The sequence below is a fragment of the Calidris pugnax genome, unplaced genomic scaffold (genome assembly GCF_001431845.1).
Source record: "Calidris pugnax isolate Ruff unplaced genomic scaffold, ASM143184v1 scaffold24, whole genome shotgun sequence".
NCBI lineage: Eukaryota > Metazoa > Chordata > Aves > Charadriiformes > Scolopacidae > Calidris > Calidris pugnax.
Window position 1 is genome coordinate 28,759,313 of NW_015090922.1, and position 19,930 is coordinate 28,779,242.

Here is a 19,930-nt window from a genome sequence, read left to right on the forward strand (position 1 = left end):
TACAATTTTGCCTTAACAAGATATCAAGGTTTGCCAAAAACTGCATCTTGATTTATTTGCAAATTATTGCTAAAAATATTTGGCTGTACGTGTAATGGGTTCAAATTTTCAGGTGGTATAAATCAGCATAGCAGCAGAACCATGCCAATTTAAGCCACCTGAGGATGTACCAGTGGGTTTTATCCTATTTAAGATCATTCACAGTAGTAAACTAATTGTTTTAAAATCTTCCTGGTTTTACATGGCTGGTGGTCACAGTGGTTTCACCCAGGGCTACTGCTTTTTTGTGGGTATAAGCTGCAAACCATGCAAACCCATCCTTTCAAAAATGTATTATTCCTTGAAAGTAAGTACACAAATAACCTACATTTTTTATTCAGTCCCGGCACAACTCAGCAATCAGATGCTGTATTAAATTTAGACACCACAAATGCAAACATGCCTTTGCAACGTTGCTTAACAATAGAGAAACTTTGAGCAACAGTGGTTCATTTCTACTAAAAAGTTGATTCATATTAGCCATTTGTGCAATTTTACATGTTACTTGCTAACAACTAATCACACCTGTGCAAGATCCTCTTTCAACCTCCTTTTTTCAAACTTGGTAAAGTAAAACCAATTAATTTTTACTTGATGTAGTATTTGTAGCATAAGAGTGAAATTTGCCAGCTGAGGACTTGGGCATTTAATAGACCAGTTAAAAAAGAGAAAGAGAAAGCCTTAAGAGAGAGAAAGAAAAATAAAATATCTCAACACAACTGCAAATGTGAAGTAACCTCTTCTCCCTGTTACTTCTATAGGCATGTACTTATCAATGATGCTGCAGAATAGAAGAGGGAGGTGCTTCTAGTTGACCCATAAGTATTTATGAAAAGATATGAAATTTTGGTATTTGCCTTATTTTAAAATAATATAAAGCATTTGGAAGTCAAAGATTAAGCAACATACGATTTTCATAAATAAAAAATTATGCTAATTATGAGCTCACACTGCTTCAGTGATTTGCTGGACTAAAGCTCACATAATGCAAAATACCATAAAGTAGGAAAATAAAGTCAAAAGACCATTGCCTAACTTAAAGAAAATTAATTTATCAGGTAGGAATTTACAGCATGGAATGTTTCAGTTAGTTGTTTCATTGATAAAGTGTCTTGACTTTGGATAAATCTTTATTACTGTACTGTATAAAAGCATTACCAATTTGGATAAGAAACAGATGTGTGAAAGCCTAAAACTCTTCACGTGCCCATCCTCCCTCCAAGATTCCAGTTAGCAAATGCTTCTTGAAAATTTTTAGCAAAAGGTAAGACCAGCAAGTGGTATCTTTTTGTGCAAAACTTGTTTCTTCAGCTCTGCTGTACTTTCTTCTAAGTACTTTTCACACAGAAAAATATCACAAACCCAAGTAATTTCCAAGTTTGTAACCATGCCAGTGCTGTTTGAAATGAACTGTTGAAGATGGCCAAATTTTGGTTTCTGGGGAGTAAGGATTGTAAAATATCATAGAATAGTTTGGGTTGGAAGGGACCTTTAAAGGTCAGCTCGTCCAACTGCCCTGCAATGAGCAGGGACATCTTCAACAAGATTGGATTGATCAGAGCCCCGTCCAACCTGACCTTGAATGTCTCTAGGCATGGGGCATGTACCTCCCCTCTGGGCAACCTGTTCCAGTGTTTCACCACCCTCACCGTAAAAAATTTCTTCCTTCTATCTAGTCTGAATCAACCTTCTTGCAGTTTAAAACCATTACCCCTCGCCCTGTTGCTACAGGCCCTACTAGACAGCCTGTCCCTGTATTTCTTATAAGCCCCATCTAAGTATTGAAAGGCCACAAGGTCCAAAATATTTGCCAAATTATCCCTGAAATACCTGTTAACTTCCCTGAAGTTACAACAGCAGTAACTCACTCCAGTAAGCAAGTACTGACTGACAAAGTGATGGATAAACATCAACAATCTGACTGTCAACAGAGGTTTATTTACCACCAAGTTTCACGTATCTGCGTATTTATGTGATACACATGGTTCTTGCTGAACTCTGTGAGACACTACACAGCAAAACTGCAAGTGACACACTCTCCACCCTTTTTTTTAGTGAAGGAAGAGAAATGGAGACAATTTGGTAAGAGCTGTGAAATTCATGCTCCAAGGTGAATTGTTGGTGTTAATCAGTTTTTCAGCTTTTAGTGTATATATATACGTTCAGTGTCTAAAGTGATAAGCCATAATGTGGAGTGAGTACTTCACTCATTTGACCCTGTCTCCCACTATCTTTTCATAATGTAATTAAAATCTACCATAAAAAAACCTAACTAGATTTTCTGCCCCACTATTAGTCCTTCAGGAGGCTGTTGCCTCACTGCTTTAATAGTTGGATATCATTTAACAGCTCCCAGATGAAATTCATTCAGGGTAGCTCATACCTATTTTTCTCATGTCAGAGTTGTCACAGAGGAAAACAGTTTTGCTTCATCAGGGTCTCAGAGGAACCATGTCATCTCCTGACCTTGTCCTGTTTGTCTAAATGAAACAACTGCTAGTTTCCTTCTCTTGGAAAGTAGCTGCTTTCCCTGATACATTAGTGATTGCTACCTTCTCCTGTGTACCCATTTTCCTGGACACAGATGACCAGAATTGAACCCACCATACTAGATAAAATCCAGAAAAAATAATAGCGCTATCTGAAATGGCATGAAAGTTTCTTTGTCTGCTTTGTCTGTCCTGTTCTTCTTTGTCTGTCCCATCATACCTAGCTAGATACGGTTTTGTGTCACACTTGTCATTTTTACAGCCACAGTAATTGGACAGCTTACAATTAATCCTATGATTGACTTCTTTCTATGTAGAAGACAACATATAATTATATATGCTATAATAGCATATCATTAATATTCTTTTTTTTTATTACATCCTGTAATTCAATTTGTTTCATGACAAAAGAGCATTACTGTCTGATTCATAAGCATTTCAACACTGTTGGGCATGTTTAACTCAGAATTATTGTCTGGATGTTTCTCTGGGTGCCTGAACTAAAATATTTTTCATGACACAAAAAAATCTGCTCACATTATTTGCTTGTTTCTGGTTTTTTACAAGAGCTCACAGAGATTTGTAATTCCCTCGTAACGTGCAATGTCATTTAACCTGTTACACCTCAAGTTATTCAAACATATTGAAAGGCCATTTCAAAGACGAAGCACATCTTCTGACTTCTGTGTGGCTCAACTATTAAGAGGAAAGATCTCTCACACACTTATAAAAAGTGTGAAAAAATGAAAAATATAATAAACACCAAGGTTTGTTCCTACAACATCGAAAAATAAAATAATATAATTCTGAAGTAAACTGACAAGGGTATTCTTGGAAAACAGTAAGTAGATGATACAGTTTTCAAACTAATTTGAAGACAGAGGCCAATGTCCCACGAATTTTGCTAGAACAATGGTTATAAAGTACAGGCCAAGTTATTCTGGACATATATGCTGACTTCTCTGTAACAACAACAGCAAGGAATAATTCCAGTAAATGAATGTGGATGCCTTTACACTACTGAGAAAAATGAGCCTTACTTTCTCTGTCAACATCCCAAGACCCATATTTACATAAACTGTTCCAAAGTCAAAGACTTCAGTCAGTGGAAAATCAATATAGCAATATCTAAAAGATACAGTGTTTTGATATAAGGTAAGAAATTGCTTTCTAATTTATTGCAGTAAATAAACAAAATATTGAAATGCATGAAACCAAATTTATCTGTTTCACTGACCTTGAAGCTGGCGTCCTTTGTACAAATCCTTTGTTTTAGTTGGGTGAGCTCTGGCACCATTATCACACTTAGGTTGTTCATATCTAAAGAACAAACAGGGAGAGAATAAAACCAGCCAAGGTTAATTTGATTTAGAGCTAATTTGTTTCCAAATTTGTAGTCCAAATTAAACTTGTACCTTCTTTTTTTCAGGGAGTAAGTTGCTTTTCATTCAGAAGGCTCAACGCAAATTCATCTGCCTATTTTCCACCTACCTCAAAGAAGCCAGCATGTCCTTATTCTCATGGGGTTGATACCAAACAAAAAAAAAAAATTATCTATTCCAAAATACATTCTACAGGGAGGAAAACTGCAGAAGAAGAAAACTCTGGGGACTTGCTACAAGTAATACAATATAAAAAATAATTTTGAAAAACCACCAAAACAATCCCCGAAAACAAAACTAAAGTCAGGCTGTTTTCCTACCTCCCAAATCAAAAAGCCATAAACACTACGACAAATTTTGATATCTGACACAGTATTTATGTCGGGAAACACCAGAGAAGCCATTTCAAAATCACAGCAAGGCAGGTACTGTAACTAGTTACAGCTGCAGCTCTAAAGCCATGTGCTACTGTATCCTCCCCAAAAAAAAAGTTCGTTTACATAAGAAGGGCTAAGCATGAACACCTAACATTTTGAACAACAGTGAAGAACTGATAAGGTTTCCAGAAGGAAGGGAATTGGGCTGGAACAGCTTGAAATGGGTTGTGAAAAAGACTGGATCTCCACCTGCTACTTGAATATTCTGGTTCCTCTATGCTTTCTGAGTTTACTTAAAGTCACTTTGTTAGTCCAGCTGGTAACAAGAAACTTTCTGCTATTTGTACTTCCAACAAACATTGACTTACACAACACCACTAGCAATGTCTTTCATGCAGGACTGGGAGGCATGGAAACGTTTGCTGCTGAATCTCTCCTTTTTTCTTATGTTCCACTACCGATGTATGGTGGTTTTTCACTCAGCTTCACTCTCTTTCTGAGAAATTTTACTTTGTCATTCTCCTAAAGTAGCTTGAAGCTCCAGAATTTAGTGTGTAGAATTTCAGAGAAAGTTTCCATTCTCACTTAACACACTTAGTAATATGACTTGTGTCCACACATGTATGTGCACACACATAGCTGTTCAGTGAATCTAGGTTCTTTCATATTTTATATAACTACTCATCTTTCTTTGAAATTCTCCTATTCTAAGTTCCCAAAAATGTCATTTACTGAGTGGCATACTAAATTGTCTAATTAAAATATACTAATCCAATTTTTTTGAACAAAATATTCTATTTTAAAACATTAAATGGAGACTATTTAATGGCAGGCCAGACAGCCCCTGAGAACAATCCCCAAGTATTCTGATTTTAATTATCAGGCAGAATGAAAAAAAAAAAAAAAAGAATATTATTTTTACTTTAAGTGCTTAATTTATTCCCACATCATCTGATGAAACTGCCCACTGGCCCATCAAATTTTGGCTGCTGCAAGAAGGCAGTGTTGTTTCATGGACATGGGAGAGCCACAGGCACTTTTTTTCCCTAAAGAACAGCAGGAATAGGAGCTGCTTTGATAGCATGGGTTGGATTCAGATACCTGATGGATGACCACTTCAATCAGCCAAGAAAAGAGTGAAAGGGAAATCTCTGAGCAATACTCACTAATGCAGTATCTGGCAACCAGCCTGATCCCCAATTAATCTGATACCTGACTCTGCATTCCTCTCATCCTCTTCCGTTATTGTTACTGCTCTGTGCCTACACTTTCTTTTTTGGCCTCTACTCTTCTACCCTTTTGGATTATATTTTTGTTAAATACATATGTAGTTCATCATATACAAACTAAACGATCAGAGCCCAATAGGTGTTGAAATGATGCAATGTGAAAATTCTAAATTTAACTCTTTAAGGTAACTAAAAAAAGACAAAATGAATCATTAGAAATTTACTATACAGGAACAGTCATGCTAAGAACTGATAAGAAAACCACACTTGCCTCAGTTTTCATGGGGAAAAGGGGGAGAGAGATAGCATGTCAGAATGGAGCACTGTCAGGTTAAAAATAATGTAGTCAAAAGACATCCCAAGTTACTGTTTTGAATTTTAAAGGGGAAAGAATGCCTAGCAGTGAATGTATATCTAGAGCCGGCAAGGGCTTATGAAGACTGCTTTATACGTCTGAGCAGTTTACTGGGAAGAACTGACATTTACTGAGCTGTACAGAGCAGTAGAGGATGGAGGGTTTCACAGGGATTCTACAGCGTGGGCAGCCTCATGAAGCAGCTGATTTATGCTCTTTTTTAACTTTAGATAATCTTGTGCGAGTGGATTGGGGTTTATTTTGCCCACAATCCTAGCTGCTAAAAAGTTGTATGTGAGAACATAGACTCATGGGCCTGCTGAGCAAAAAGCCTGAGTGGACATTGTGATGTCCACAAGGCATTGGGAGCCAGCTGGTGAGGACCATACTGATAGACTTTTCGGGTAATGGTTGTTTTTACCCTTTAAATGCATATTTCACATATTTAAGTCTAGAATGATTTTTATTTTTTTTTCTGGAATACCCTCACTGACAAATGATTTATCTGTTTTTCAGGTACAGAACATTAGAAAGTGAATGAGTATTAATAACTTCCCTTTATTTTAGGGGTCTAATATAATGAGACTATTATTTATTGTGGTATTCAGAGCCTGAGGATATACAAATTTCATCCTCATGAATATATTCAAAACAAACAACATGCAAAATGCTAAGTTGTTCTGGCAAACGCTTCCCAGATCTGTCTATCCTTTCACTGTTGTCCCCTAGTGATTCGATCCAGATTTGCAGAAAGAAATTTCAGGATGTAGTGCATCCATCTGGCTACAAGGACTACTAATGCAATAGAGTTTTAACAGCTACTTTTCTGATTTGTATTTTGCAGAGAGCATACACCATTTTGCATGAGCCTGGGGCTCTTTAAACTAGGGAAGAGTCCCATGTTCACTGTTTCCATTCTTTAAGAATTACAAAAAGACAGCTGCATATTTCTTATCATATTCTGATCACCCTTTACTTCCCTCTGCTAGAGAAAAAAATAACTTTAATTTTATCAATATAGAAAAAAAGTTAAAACCAAGAAATAATTCACGGGATTCCAGCCCACCTAAATCTTTCCCAAATGAGGTCTAGACACTCCTCTTCAGCTCCAGGCAGTAACCTCACCTGCTTGTTTACCAGGACTGTAGATTCCTAAATGTACCTGTCATTTTTTATTTAGTATGAAACTCCTAAAATTGAGTACTCTGCTTAACCATCTGTGTTCAGAAATGTCCTCTCCAGAGATATCACTAAATATTCTTTCCTCAGAGCTCCATTGAGAACTGCCCGTAAGTCCAGCAAAGTTGAACAAATCAGAAATGGTCAAGACCACAACAGTTGATCTTTTGAGTATCAATCATCAGGCAGAGCACTAATCAAGAAAAAGGAATATTTTTGTCTAAACCATAAGTATGAGATTACTGAATTCAACTTGCCGCCTTCCAGCTTTGGACAGAACTCCCTGCCACCTCTTCTCCCACAGCTGAGTGGCTGTGTAGCTGCCAAACACAAGAAGACAGCAGACCAAACAGGAAAAGAAGATAAAGACTGATTCTAGATCCATAGGTGATTTATGAAGGGGTTGGGAAGATCTAGAATTCCAGTCTGCATGACAGTAGAAGCCAAAATCACATGCACTGTATGTACACTGTACATATGCACAGGAAAGTGAGCTGGTTGATTTTTAAGGATCACCATCTCCAGTTTCATGAATGGTTCATCCAGATGTGCAGGAAGGGGCAGGAAGCCTGCACAGATGAACAAGGAGGACCAAACAAAATTCAGACTTAAAAAGAAAGCATCCAAAGGGTCAGGTGACACAGGAGGAATATGCAGACACTCTCCAAGTGTGCAGGGATGGGATTAGGAAAGCCAAAGCCCCCTGGAGCTAAATCTGGTAAGGGGCATAAAGGGCAACAAGAAGAACTTCTTACATGCCTATGAGCAGCAAAAAGAAGACTAGGGAAAATGTAGGCCTGATGCTGGGTGGGCAAGATACCTTGTGACAAAGGAAGCAGAGAAGGCAGAAGTACTCAATGCTGCCTTCTCCTTGGTCTTTGCCTGAATATGATTAATGGACTGGAACAATTGACATAATAAGGAAAGAATGAGAGAACTGTGACTGCTCAGCCTGGGGAAGAGAATACTCAGGGAGGATCTTACTGCTGTCTATAATATCCAAAGATGTGAAAATAAAGAAAATGGAGTCTGACTCTTCTCAGTGACAGGAAAAGAGGCAATGGGCACTAAATAAAACCCAAGAAATTTAATTTAAATGTAAGAAAAAAATCTTTTTCAAACTGGGATGGTGATCAAACACTAGAACAGGCTGTCCAGAGAGGCAACCCAACCGGGTTGCCCAACCGGGCAACATCTTGAGCAATCTACCTTGCTACTCAAAGCTGACCTTGCTGTGAGAAGAGGTATTGGACTAGAGAATCTCCAGAGGTCTATGGAGATCACTATTCTGTGATTCTATAATAAAATGATACTCATTAAGAACTACATGAAAATCAGTAGAAGCCCTATTGCTTGTCAAGCACAAGAAGAGGATATGGACTCAAATTAGAGAATAGGAACTAAGGCTCCATAAAATCACTTAAAATATAATTCAAAGTATTAGCATTAAAACCAAGAAACAGTGAACAAACATAGGGGAGGAGAACAGAGGAAGAGCAGAAAAGGGAGCCTCTGGAGCCTCTATAGGACATCTCTAGGTCCTCACGCAACATGTGTACTGATCCCCCAGTTTCACGACTAAATTTAGACTATTTTATTTTGACAGTTTATGGATCCCAACTTGCCAGAATCAGCAGATGAGCAGTAAATTTAAGTCATTCTCACTTCAGCTAGCACTGTAATTGGCATGATTTAGACTATGGTATAAACAGCTATCAGTAAATCAGCACTTGAAGAATATGTGAAAACCACTCCCTAAGAATATAATACTTTACAGCAAGTGGCTTATAATGTTTTTTCATAAACTTTATGTGAATGATAAAAAATTATTTTTGCTTGAGCTTGAAACAATTTATGATTGCATCAAGATATCCATACTGCCCACCAGCTTTATGTGAGCTTCTATAGCATTCCTACAAGGGCCAAACCTCAATAACCAGCCTAAATAACATCCTTTAGAACCTGATACTTGCCTTGCTTACATCTGCTCTATGTGGCTCACAACACTTTACCATGTATCCGGCTCAGCTGAGATGACTGAACTCCAAGCTTCTATTAATAACACACTAAAATGATATTTCCTCTCTATGGGTTCCCAAGCAGTTGTTCCGTCAAAGCCAGTCACATGAAACAGTTGAGAAGGTTGCTGGAAATATAACTGAACATTTCTGAGGTTGGACGTGGTTTCTGTAACCGACCATCTTATTTGGTTCTTCTATAATCAGGCTAAACAGCGTGAGGTTTCCTCTGGGCTTATTCATTATCTGCTCCAAGCCTTGGCTTCCCAGCACAAAACAGAAGTAAAATAGAGGACTAGGGGAGAAAACTGTCTGTGACATTGCAATGAAAGAGTCTATGGCCATCTGGCCTTAACTTTTGATGGCTCTTTACAAATATTTCACTTCATAGTGGAAGAAACCTATATGGCTTAATTCCACCAGCAATAGAAATCTACATGCTAGTACATGCATACCAAGGCGTCTTCTTGCAACAGTTTTTGAGCACTGACTGTGTATTCCCTTACCTGGTTGATGTTCCAGGGATGGGTCGTCCCGTATCCACCAGAACGCACCAGCAGTAGCCTGTAGAAGGATGGCATTGCACTGGTTTGTAGAGGCCACCCTGAGCACACTCTGGAATGAACACATTGTCTTTCTGGGGCTGTTTAGCTTCCTCCAGGGCTGACTGAAGCTCTTGATCACATGATGATGCTTTTGGAAGGAAAAGAAAAACTACTGAAGAAGCTATACAGAAAGGGCCTACTAGTTTTATCAAACAGTTTTTATATCTTTCTTTGATTGCATAGACAGATTTTATTTGAAGAAGCTTGCTACAGCTCAAAAACCAGCTACATTGGTTTATGCTGTATACTGTTAAGGACCTCCAGTTCCCTTTTCATGCAGTTGCTTCATAATACAGTCCTAATAATATCTTCACATCTCCTTGCCTCCCTCTACAAGATATAATCTATGGGTAACCGAATACTTTTTCTGCCATTTTAAAAAAAACCTTGCTCACTCCACAGTCCCTAAACTATTGATTCTTTCCAGAAGGAATAATAAAAATCCAACTTCTTAGGATTCCTCGTATGAATTATTCATCTAGATATTAATTTAGGTGTTTCTATTATGCTCTTTTGTTCCAGTTTTGGAACAACTTCTTAATACTATGAAAATTCTTCCACCGTATTTTCTGGTGATTCTGGTACTGGCAATGTATCATTTGCTCTGGAGACCAAAGACCCACAAGAAAAAGTAATACATTTTTATTCCTGCATTAACAGTATGTCCCAGACCTCTTCTGGATGTGAGAAGAGCTTACTTGTCTATACAATCCTAGAATTTACATGAAACTATGAACAAGGGGGCAAAGAGCAGAAACCCCAGGGCCTAAGAATTCCAGTCAGTTCACACCAATATATAAAAAACCACATCTGCTGAGGATTTTTGATCACTACTAAGCTGGTACATGTGGCACTGTAGAGATAATAAATGAGACAGATTGTTTACTCATACCATTATTTCTTAGTCTCCTATCATGTGACATTTAGATGGTTAATAAAACAGCTTCTGTATAATTCCCAAACTAATCCAGTGAACGAAAACTAAATACTTGAAAAACAAGAATGTTGATAAAAATAAGCACTCTATAAACATACGAATTACTGACAGAAAATTACAAATTACTAGAATTTCAATCAAAAAAAGGTTCTCTTCAGTGAAAAAAAAGTAATTTCAATGTTAATAAAATACGTGTGTAATATTTGCTCATCTTTCAAGTCAGTTAAAGACTAGTGAAATACTTATTCTCTGAATCTCTAGCAGGATTTACTTGATTTTTCATTGTTCAACCCCCAAAAGAACAAGTTGAATCGTGACTGGATTTTCTAGTGCATTTGTAACAAGTTACAGCTCCAGACTAATCTCATTTAGTTATATCCACAGGGTTCAGAAAACGCTTTGCAAATTGCAGGCAAAAACTGTCAGAAAGTCACTACTTATGTCCAGAAAGCTACTGCTCCTTTCTATCTTCTTCCAAATGCAGATGACCAAAATCAGTAAGACTTCTGCTGTATGGGAAAAGGTGGCAGGAAGTTAAGCACCTTTATACTTTAAACGGCACAAAATTCCATCTATACAATGGCCTGGTTTCCAAAACAGTGTATTTTGTTTCAATCCATGTAAAAGTTTTAAAAAAAAAAAAGTATCACTTGCTAACTTGATTACAAGGCACAGACGGAGTGTTTTTTCAGTTCTTTGGTTGATTATTTTTTTTTGCCTCTTTTGTTTCATGTGGTAGTTGAGCAGGACAGCTAGATAAATTGATTTATTTTGCATGGTTTTGTCTTCGTCTATCCACTAACATAATCAGAGATTGAATAACTCTCAAAGCACCAGTGTTTAGATAATAAACTGGACTTAGAGAATCAGTGTAGTGAGGCCAGAAAGGCTCCTTTAAAAAAGTAAAATAGCTAATGATTTGCATGCTAAAACCTTCACAGAAATAGCTATGGTTTCACAAATTAGAAATCCATCACCAAGATCCTCTTAGAGTAGCCAAAATAAATCTTTCCCTCAGTGAATATGGATTATAATGATTATCAAGTTACAAGGTACAAAAAAACCTGGAAAATACATCACTTAGCCGAGTTGTTAGCTTTTTATGTTTTGTATATAATCAAGCAAAAGGAGCAAATGGGGTGAAGCAGCTGCAGTGAGAGGGAGGAAATCATTACTTGTCTTTAAACTCCACTAAATTCTTTTCTCATTCATACTGATAAACCTTGGGGCCATTCCACTAGCTACTGTGACCTTCTCTCATTTTACATCCTTGTAACTAGCAACATAATCTGGCAGATGTGCAGGTATTATTATCTGTCACACACCCAGAGGAGAGATACAATTTCATGATCTCAGCTTTGTTGAGAAAATACATGGGCGAACAGAGAGTACACGGCCAGGTCATCCAGACAGACAGAATGTAACAGCGCAGAGAGAGGGTGTGATGGAGAATTCCCAGTGCAGAAGCAGATACGGGCTGTTTCAGCTGTGAGCACAAGCTACACCACCTAACTTCTAGGCAGCTCTTGTTTCCACTGACTGAAACAACCAGCAAAGGACAGCACTGCTGGCTGAAAACCACTGGAGTCATGGGCCAGAGCAGCCACCTGCGTCGTGGTGATTTAGAAGCAGGTGTTACGGACCTAGAAAAACAGTCTTTACTCACCTGAGTGACTTGCCAAGGCAAGGATTTCTACAAGCTGCTGCTCAAGCTAGAAATTTGTTTCTTGTGCACTGGGTCAGCTTTGTTCTCGTCCTTTTTCTCCCTTACGTCTGGTTTTAAGTCTCAGAGGTAGAGAGAAGCAGTATTAGGGGAGAGATGTCAAAGGAAGGTTGCAAACGTGGCTTATGGCTTTTAGGAGGGACAGTCAGAAGACTGGTGGAAACTAACATTGCAAACAAGAAAGGAAAAGGGACATCCAGTGAAAGTAATCAGAGGAAGGTTTAATAATAAATAGAAAAAAAAAAGATAAAAAGAAAAAGTTAATGCAAAAGTATGAAAAATAGACAAGGAAACAGGATTCATACTAAATACTTAGGTGAAAGTCCTGTAACTGAGAGGACTTTAGTGATGAAAAAATCTGCCTTTGAAGAGCAAGCATCAGCACAGACATTCAAGTCCAAAAAAAAGCATATATAAAATATTTTCAGGAAGGACTTTTCCCTTCCTGGAACCTTTCATTTCTTACTCTTCCCCTACTGAAATGAAATTGTAACAAGAAGAGTTTATTATTAGTTGTAAATTTTTTGTCAGATATAATGTAGATTACTTTTGAGAAATTGGAAAAAATATAAATCACTGTGATGGACTGTCTGTCTAGATTATGTCTGTCAGCTGTCTATGTCAGTCAGTTCCCAAATGACTGAGCCTTATATCATATTTGCTGAACCTAGTTCATTCCTTTTATTCACCAAAAGTGCAGAATTGTTTATTATTTCCCTTCCTTACACAAACGCTAATGAGCTATCAGGCAATATGCTTACTGCTTCATTTCTGCAGAGTCCAATGCCTTTGTACACTTTTGACATGACTTTGATACCATTACTCCTTCCCTGTTTGCTTTCCCCACTAGAACACTGTTCCTACATAAAGGAAAACTGCTCTAAAGAGCTTACCTGTGATCCTGCCTGCTTTTCCCAGAACCAGAATATTAGTCCTCTGTGTAATTTTCTCTCTGAGGGTACCATGCATTTCCTTTCAAACTTTTCTTTCAATTATTTAAAACAGGCATACTGGAAAGATGTAACTGTAGCCTCTGGTGACTATGAGCTCTTATCACAGAGGACCCATCCTGCTGCAAATAATTGCCTTTGTAATGTCAGAAGAGTCATGGTCAACAAACGTTCATTTGCCAGGAGAACCAGTGATAAACGTCATTAAATTCAAAAATGCCTGACAGTTTGTCCAAACAATCTGACAACAACTGTGATCTGGAACCAGATGGATGCCAGAAGTTCATAAAGTGAAGAGTACGGAAAAACATCTATGCCACAAAAAAAGTATGGTAAATACCTTAATCATTAAAATACATCAAACTTTCTGTGGAATGTGTTACTACAATAACATTCCTTCTGGAAAAAGAAAAGTACCAAAGCTCCAACTTCATTTTTTCAGGGAATATGCTTACCCTATTCTTCTTTTACTTAGTTCCTTCAGTTTTATCTCGCAGGAAAACACAGATGCTTTGCCAAGCATCTTAGTTCAATAACATAGTTAGACTTTCCTGAAAACTCTTTTTCACATAGTCCACCATGTTAGCCAGCCGCACCCTAGCTCAGCTGGGATCCTTCATCTCTGGCTGAAAAAGATTCCTGCAATTTCTACCCAAAACTGTATTTTATTCTAGGTTCATAAGCATTTGGGATTCAACTCACAAATTTCAATCAGGTAAGGAAATAGGTATATTTTGACCAGTTTTACAACAAGAGCCTTGTACCACAGAATGACCATCTACTTGCTCTGAAAAAGGAATTTTTGAATGAGAATGAGTTTAAAAACCTGCTTTAAAGGTAACGTATGTTGTTCTGTCTTTGTCATATTGCTATTCCATTTCTTCACTTTTAAGTTAAAATGTTAGTTCCTAAATGTACCTTTCCTCTTCTGGTTCAAAATGCTTTCATAGTCCATTACAAACAACCAGCTGAAATGCTGCATCTTCTGTCAATGCAAAAGATACCCCAGAAAAAATTTTTGGATAAGTTTCATGTTTTGCATAAAATCTTGAGCCAGTTCTAACAAGAGCAACAACTAGTGATGAATTCTCCCTAAAAAAACAGCCTGCATTTCAATGAATCAAGTTAATTTACATGACCAGAAAAAATACCTCAATAGTAATAGGGTATAACACATAATTTATAATTTATTTATTACAAATAAATCCTTATTTATGAAAGACTCTATTTATTCATCTCTGATGGGTTACTTAAACTGTCAATTAATTTTTACTAGGAGATGTTCTGGAGGAGAAAAGACATGGCTTTTCTGTAAAAGTCATCCGGAACAAACTATGTAAATGTGCATATCTAAAACACCAAGCACCGTATTATGTAAGTTATGATAATCATCTTGTTAGTCTTGTAACAGGACATGTTTTAGCCCCTTGTTTCAGAAATTCTGGCAGTTGTTATCCTGTGTTTTATCACAGCTTCTCCTAAAGTGGAATTTTCATGAGTACAAATAATTTATTATTTTTTTTTGCTTAAATATGAATTGCTGCATTTATGTCTAAATTTCAGTGTGTTTTGCAGAAACATGTTACCAAATCTGCAGAAAATTACAAAGGTGTCTGTATACTACTTTAACATTTCCTGCCACTATACAAACATTTCCTTTCAATTTCCTCCACCACACAGTGTGTATATGACAACAGAATCCATTCCAAGAAGTTCTGTTTTCAGTTGGTTCCTTCTCCCTCCTTTTCTCATTACCATAATGGGCCATGAAAGGACAATTTAGACAGCCTGGTTTCCACAGTAAAGGGATCTTTTATTAGGGCTTTAAGCTCAATGTCCTCTATAGAAAGCAGGTAACAAGAAACCTGTGAACAAAAACACTCCGAAAAGTGATACACATGCTCTGGAGGAGTGCAGTGTAACATTAGAGACAGTTAATATTGAAGTTTTCTCACGTTTCTCAGAGGATATAGAGACAGAATACATTCATTTCCAAATTTCAGTATAGAGAGACTTAAATTGTGCAACGATTTCTCCTCATTAATGTTATGCAAATCATCTGTCTGTCCTGGTTAATTAAGCCTAATTTAGGCATCCCCTCAGAACACTTCAAATAATGATTTACACAAGTTCTGTGCTAGTTTATTTCAAAACCATAATAATAAGGATGGATAAATAGTCGTCCTATTCACACCTATGCAACAAATTCACATCTCATGGGGATAAGAATTTGATCCATTTGCTTAGGATGAACCCTCCTTGAACCAGTGAAGTTAATAGGCCCCAAGGAAACTGATTACAATGTGTTTTTATATTTTCAACTAGTTTTCATAGTCTTCAAATTTCATTGAATGGATTTCCACTTACACTACACCAAATTGTATTTCCACATACGACCAAAACGTTCACTTTAGAAAGGCAGTGGGAAGTGGGGTAATTTCTATTCAAGCTATGCTCTCCCTGGGGAAGGATTTACATTGACTGGATGACAGAATGATACATTACAGCAGTGGCCCTGTTATTCCTAACTCCAACAAACATGCACCTTCCAAGTAAACCAGCAGGTTCTTTATCTATCACTAACCACTTTCATCACCCAGAATTCATCACATCTGTTCCTGCTATAAACGCATCATCCAAAGGAAGCATTTTAGCTAGGTATAAATGAAAAAAAATCCTTAAATTACTTCATTCTAGTGAAGGAGAGGTGTAGCACCACAGCTTCATATTATTTCAGGGTTTCCAGCTTGCATTTAGACCCTCTCTAGCATGACAGATTCTTTCTCTGAAGAGGTAGATGAGGTGGTATAATGCAGTTCAAGATGCCAAAATCACAATCTTTATGTACACAATGTTATTTTCTTACCCCTTATGGCCAGAGTATGAGCATCTCACACTAATCTTTCTTAAGAAGCCCTGTTCTTCCAAGAATTTGCCTGCTGTCTCTTGACAGTTTCAAATAATCTCTAACAGAAGTCAAGTGCAGCTCAGTGCTACTAACAAATGCAGGAACAATTTTGCTCCTGCTACTTGATTCTTATAATGACTATTCATAAACTGAAATGAAACAAAAAGTATTTGTGTGGCCCAGTTTTCCCCCAGTAGAAATCCATGCGAAAATACCTACTAAATTCAATGGACAATACATCAGTTCTCAGCTATTCACATGCAAGTATGTTTCCAATTAAGCCTAATATTTGCTTATGGACCAAGTACTGATTGTAAGGAACAGGTAACATTAATAAACAATCAACCTTCATCCCAACATCTAGATGGCAACCAAAACCTAAGACTAAATTACAGTATTAATATTCATCTGGCGCCACATGTTTTGGTTTACATTAGGTTCAGATACGCATCAGCATGAGGGTTCTCAAGGCCTGGAGAAAGCTGGCAACATTCCTACCCATACTTATTCTTGTTTGTGAAAACTTGTGGGAACCAAATATTTTAGGCCCCTTGTGTGCATTTGCAGAGTACTCTCACTGCAGAGCTCATCACTATTTTGCACTTTTGGAGCTTGGGTAGATAATTGTGGCTAAACACGAAGCTCATGGCTTCAACACAGCCCTATAGATTAATTTATGTACTTTACTCCACTGAACAAAGCAGGAGAAATCACAGACAGATGCTCTCATTTATCTATGTGGTTTCATATGCGAAGACAGTGTAATACACAAGGAGGATCATCTGGAAATGCACTGAGCCCATCAAAACAAAGATTCAGAACACAGAGACCACCAGCTCCCATTTAACTTTACCTGAAAAAACACGGCCAGAGTCAATCCAAACTACCTAGGATTCCATCATCTTTTACTCTGGGTTTGAGTAGCCAAGTAGCATTAGGTCAAGTCAATATTTCTGCAATACACAAATTCTGATTCTACCAATAGGCAAAAGTTTGTGCACCCATAATAGAAAGATATCAAATAAAAGCAGGATGACTTGCTCTTTAACTGAAACCCAAACCCACTTGTCTACTGGATTTTTGAAAAGAGTTTCTGGTTTAGGGAAAGTTTTGCGCATTACCCCTCCATTTTTTTATTTGTCCTAGAATCTGAAATACTAGGAGCGCTGTGAGAAAGGCTCTAACCACAACATTGTAAAAGAAAAAAAAAACCAACCACTTTTTGTCACAAAAGCCTGCTATTTTAGCAGTTTATTTGTTTGTTTGCGTGCTTGTTTGTTTAATTCTTAGCCCAAATTCTTAGTTAAAGAGCTGAGAAATATTATGTAAGGATTCAAATTTCTCTTCTCAGAATTGTAACTAATTTAAATTTCTCAATTCATTTATAATCCTTTTTCTCCACTGAGTTCTCACACTTATTATAAGGGATCAGACAAGCTACCCGGTTTTAAACAAAATGTAATTCTAAATTTTGTCATTCTTATTTATATTGAATGAAACAGTAGCACGAGATCTGTCTGCTGACTTGAAAATTCAGAAAAGCTAAGTCTTCACTTGTAAGTGTGACAGAATCTGGTTCTAATAATTTAAGTATTAGTGATTACTCCTCCTGTAGACAACATGAAATTAGTATAAATTAGACTATACATCTGAGTTATTTCAAAAATGCATTTTGCATTAGAGCCAAAATGTGCATCCTGAACATCCTGGATCAAATATTTATTATACCATCAATGAAATGTGAGAAAGCAGTGAAGTAGCACATTTTTGCTAAATCTCTAACAACAGTGTGTGAAAATTATAGAAAACCTTTGCGAAGTGGATTGCATTAGCCAGACTCGATCCAAGGACTGCTTGCACCCTAGCCTCTACACTGGATCTTTGAATGCAACCTTAACACAAGTTAAAAATCCTTTTAAGCCAGCTGGTCAATCACATGATAGCAGGCGTCACAAGGAGAGTGAAAAATCTTCTGGTCTTCTCAGGAGAAGAGGTCCCTTATCCCCTTTTGCTCATAGAATCATAGAATGGTTAGAGTTGGAAGGGACCTTGAAGACCATCTAGTTCCAACCCCTCTGCCATGGGCAGGGACACCTTCCACTAGAGCAGGTTGCTCAATGAGTTGGGAGCATTCACTCAATTACAAGGCTGAACAAGGATGCATTATCATCTCCAGGTGCTCTTGCTTAAATTTGTTAACTTGGCTCCCCTAAAATAAGAGAGGATGCTGCACAAAAGACTGTCCCATCCTGCCAGGATACAACTGAAAGCAGTTATTTGCCAAATGGGATGAAAACTGTTTTTTCCTACATAAGAGAGAATGTCGGTTCCTATTATTGCTAGGTATGGCTGCCTCACCCTGCCAGAGCAGAGCAGCACCATAGGGTTCAAACTGCAAAACGAACCAAACAAAAAAGCCACCACCCACAGTTACGGCAAATGAAAATCACTGACTTTTCCCAAACACGTTGGCTAGCTGGCCAGTTTGCTATAGCAATCTAGAGGCTCATTCATTAAACAAATTGCGCAAAGCTATCATTCTTGCTTTATGAGTATAATGACCAGTAAATGTTAGTCTTCTGCCAGTGGAAAAATCTCTCATTTTTAAGGAAATATTTGAAGTGAAAATAAAGCTGGTTCACTTTTTCCACAGAGCTGTGAAAATGAAAGTCTTTGCCAGGTGAGCTGAGGGTATTTGTTTTAATAGCTCTACTAAAAATTACAAAACAAAATGTGCAAACTGGGGTGCCTAAATTCGTACTTTGGCACTTAAATAAGCCAGCCAGCTTACAGGAATGTTTATCAACCAAGCGATTCCCCTCAGTAAAACAGGAGTTGTTTCTGATCACCATTTGGGAAATTGAAGTACTTACATCAGTGCTTGGAGATGACTTTGGATCCCTGACCTTAGGAACCCAAGCAATTTTAATTTCAGGCGTGTACAGTGGCATCACTGGCTGCAGTTTGTTCCATGTTCCTGCCATTGGTCCACACTGCTAATGCTGTTGGCACAGTGCAATGTTTTCCAGCCTTGTTGCTTAATTCCTGCCTGAGGTGGCTGCACGCCGTCTACACCTTTTTTTCTAAGTATCGGCTCATTTTCTACCACCTTACAGACAGCTCCCCTGGATATATACTTACTCAAGATGCAAACAAGATTAACATAAGAATCAACCAATCTTTATAATTCACAGTTTTGTTTCATTTTTTTTCATAATTCATGTAATTGTTGCGTAATTTGTGCATTTGTTTCATTACATCATCTACTGTGGCTGTGGCGTTTGCAATGTGGGCTGCACAGTCAGTCCACAAAACAGCAATCTCAATTCCCTGCACTGGCACGTGAGACAGGAATTGTCTCCCCATGAGCTGCCAGGGCACCTGATTGCTCAGGCAAGCCCTGGAAAAGCACAAGCAAAGTAGGTTTCACCATGGTCTCCACGTTTTTTCCACAGAAGAAGGAACATAATTCCAAACATAGCCTGAGCTAGACTTCCCTAGCTTCCCCGCTTACACGTGCAGACACCTTCTGCAACCTTCTCCTCATATACTCTGCAGCCCATCCATGCGTGTCCCACAGAGTGTCTCACTTCAGCGGCAATGGAGGAAGGCTCAGTAATACAATGTAGTGGGACTTTTGATCACTATATCCTCTCAGATTTCACTGTGATAATCTCAGCCCACAGTGAAATGAACTCTGGCTACTGCTCCGGAAGCCAGCAGGAGCCAGGAGGACTTC

General features: G+C 37.8%; 1 protein-coding gene across 7 annotated transcripts in view; it reads right to left on the bottom strand.

Moving 5' to 3' along the window:
- SMOC2 (SPARC related modular calcium binding 2) overlaps positions 1 to 19,930 on the bottom strand; it is a 141,658-nt gene that overhangs the window by 33,674 nt on the left and 88,054 nt on the right. For all 7 annotated transcript variants that reach the window (XM_014951162.1, XM_014951161.1, XM_014951160.1 and 4 more), the window contains exons 8-9: positions 9,575 to 9,761; positions 3,766 to 3,848 (exon numbers count right to left, since the gene is read on the bottom strand). In XM_014951162.1, coding sequence (XP_014806648.1) covers positions 3,766 to 3,848; positions 9,575 to 9,761 — 270 coding nt within the window. The remainder of the gene's footprint in view (positions 1 to 3,765; positions 3,849 to 9,574; positions 9,762 to 19,930) is intronic.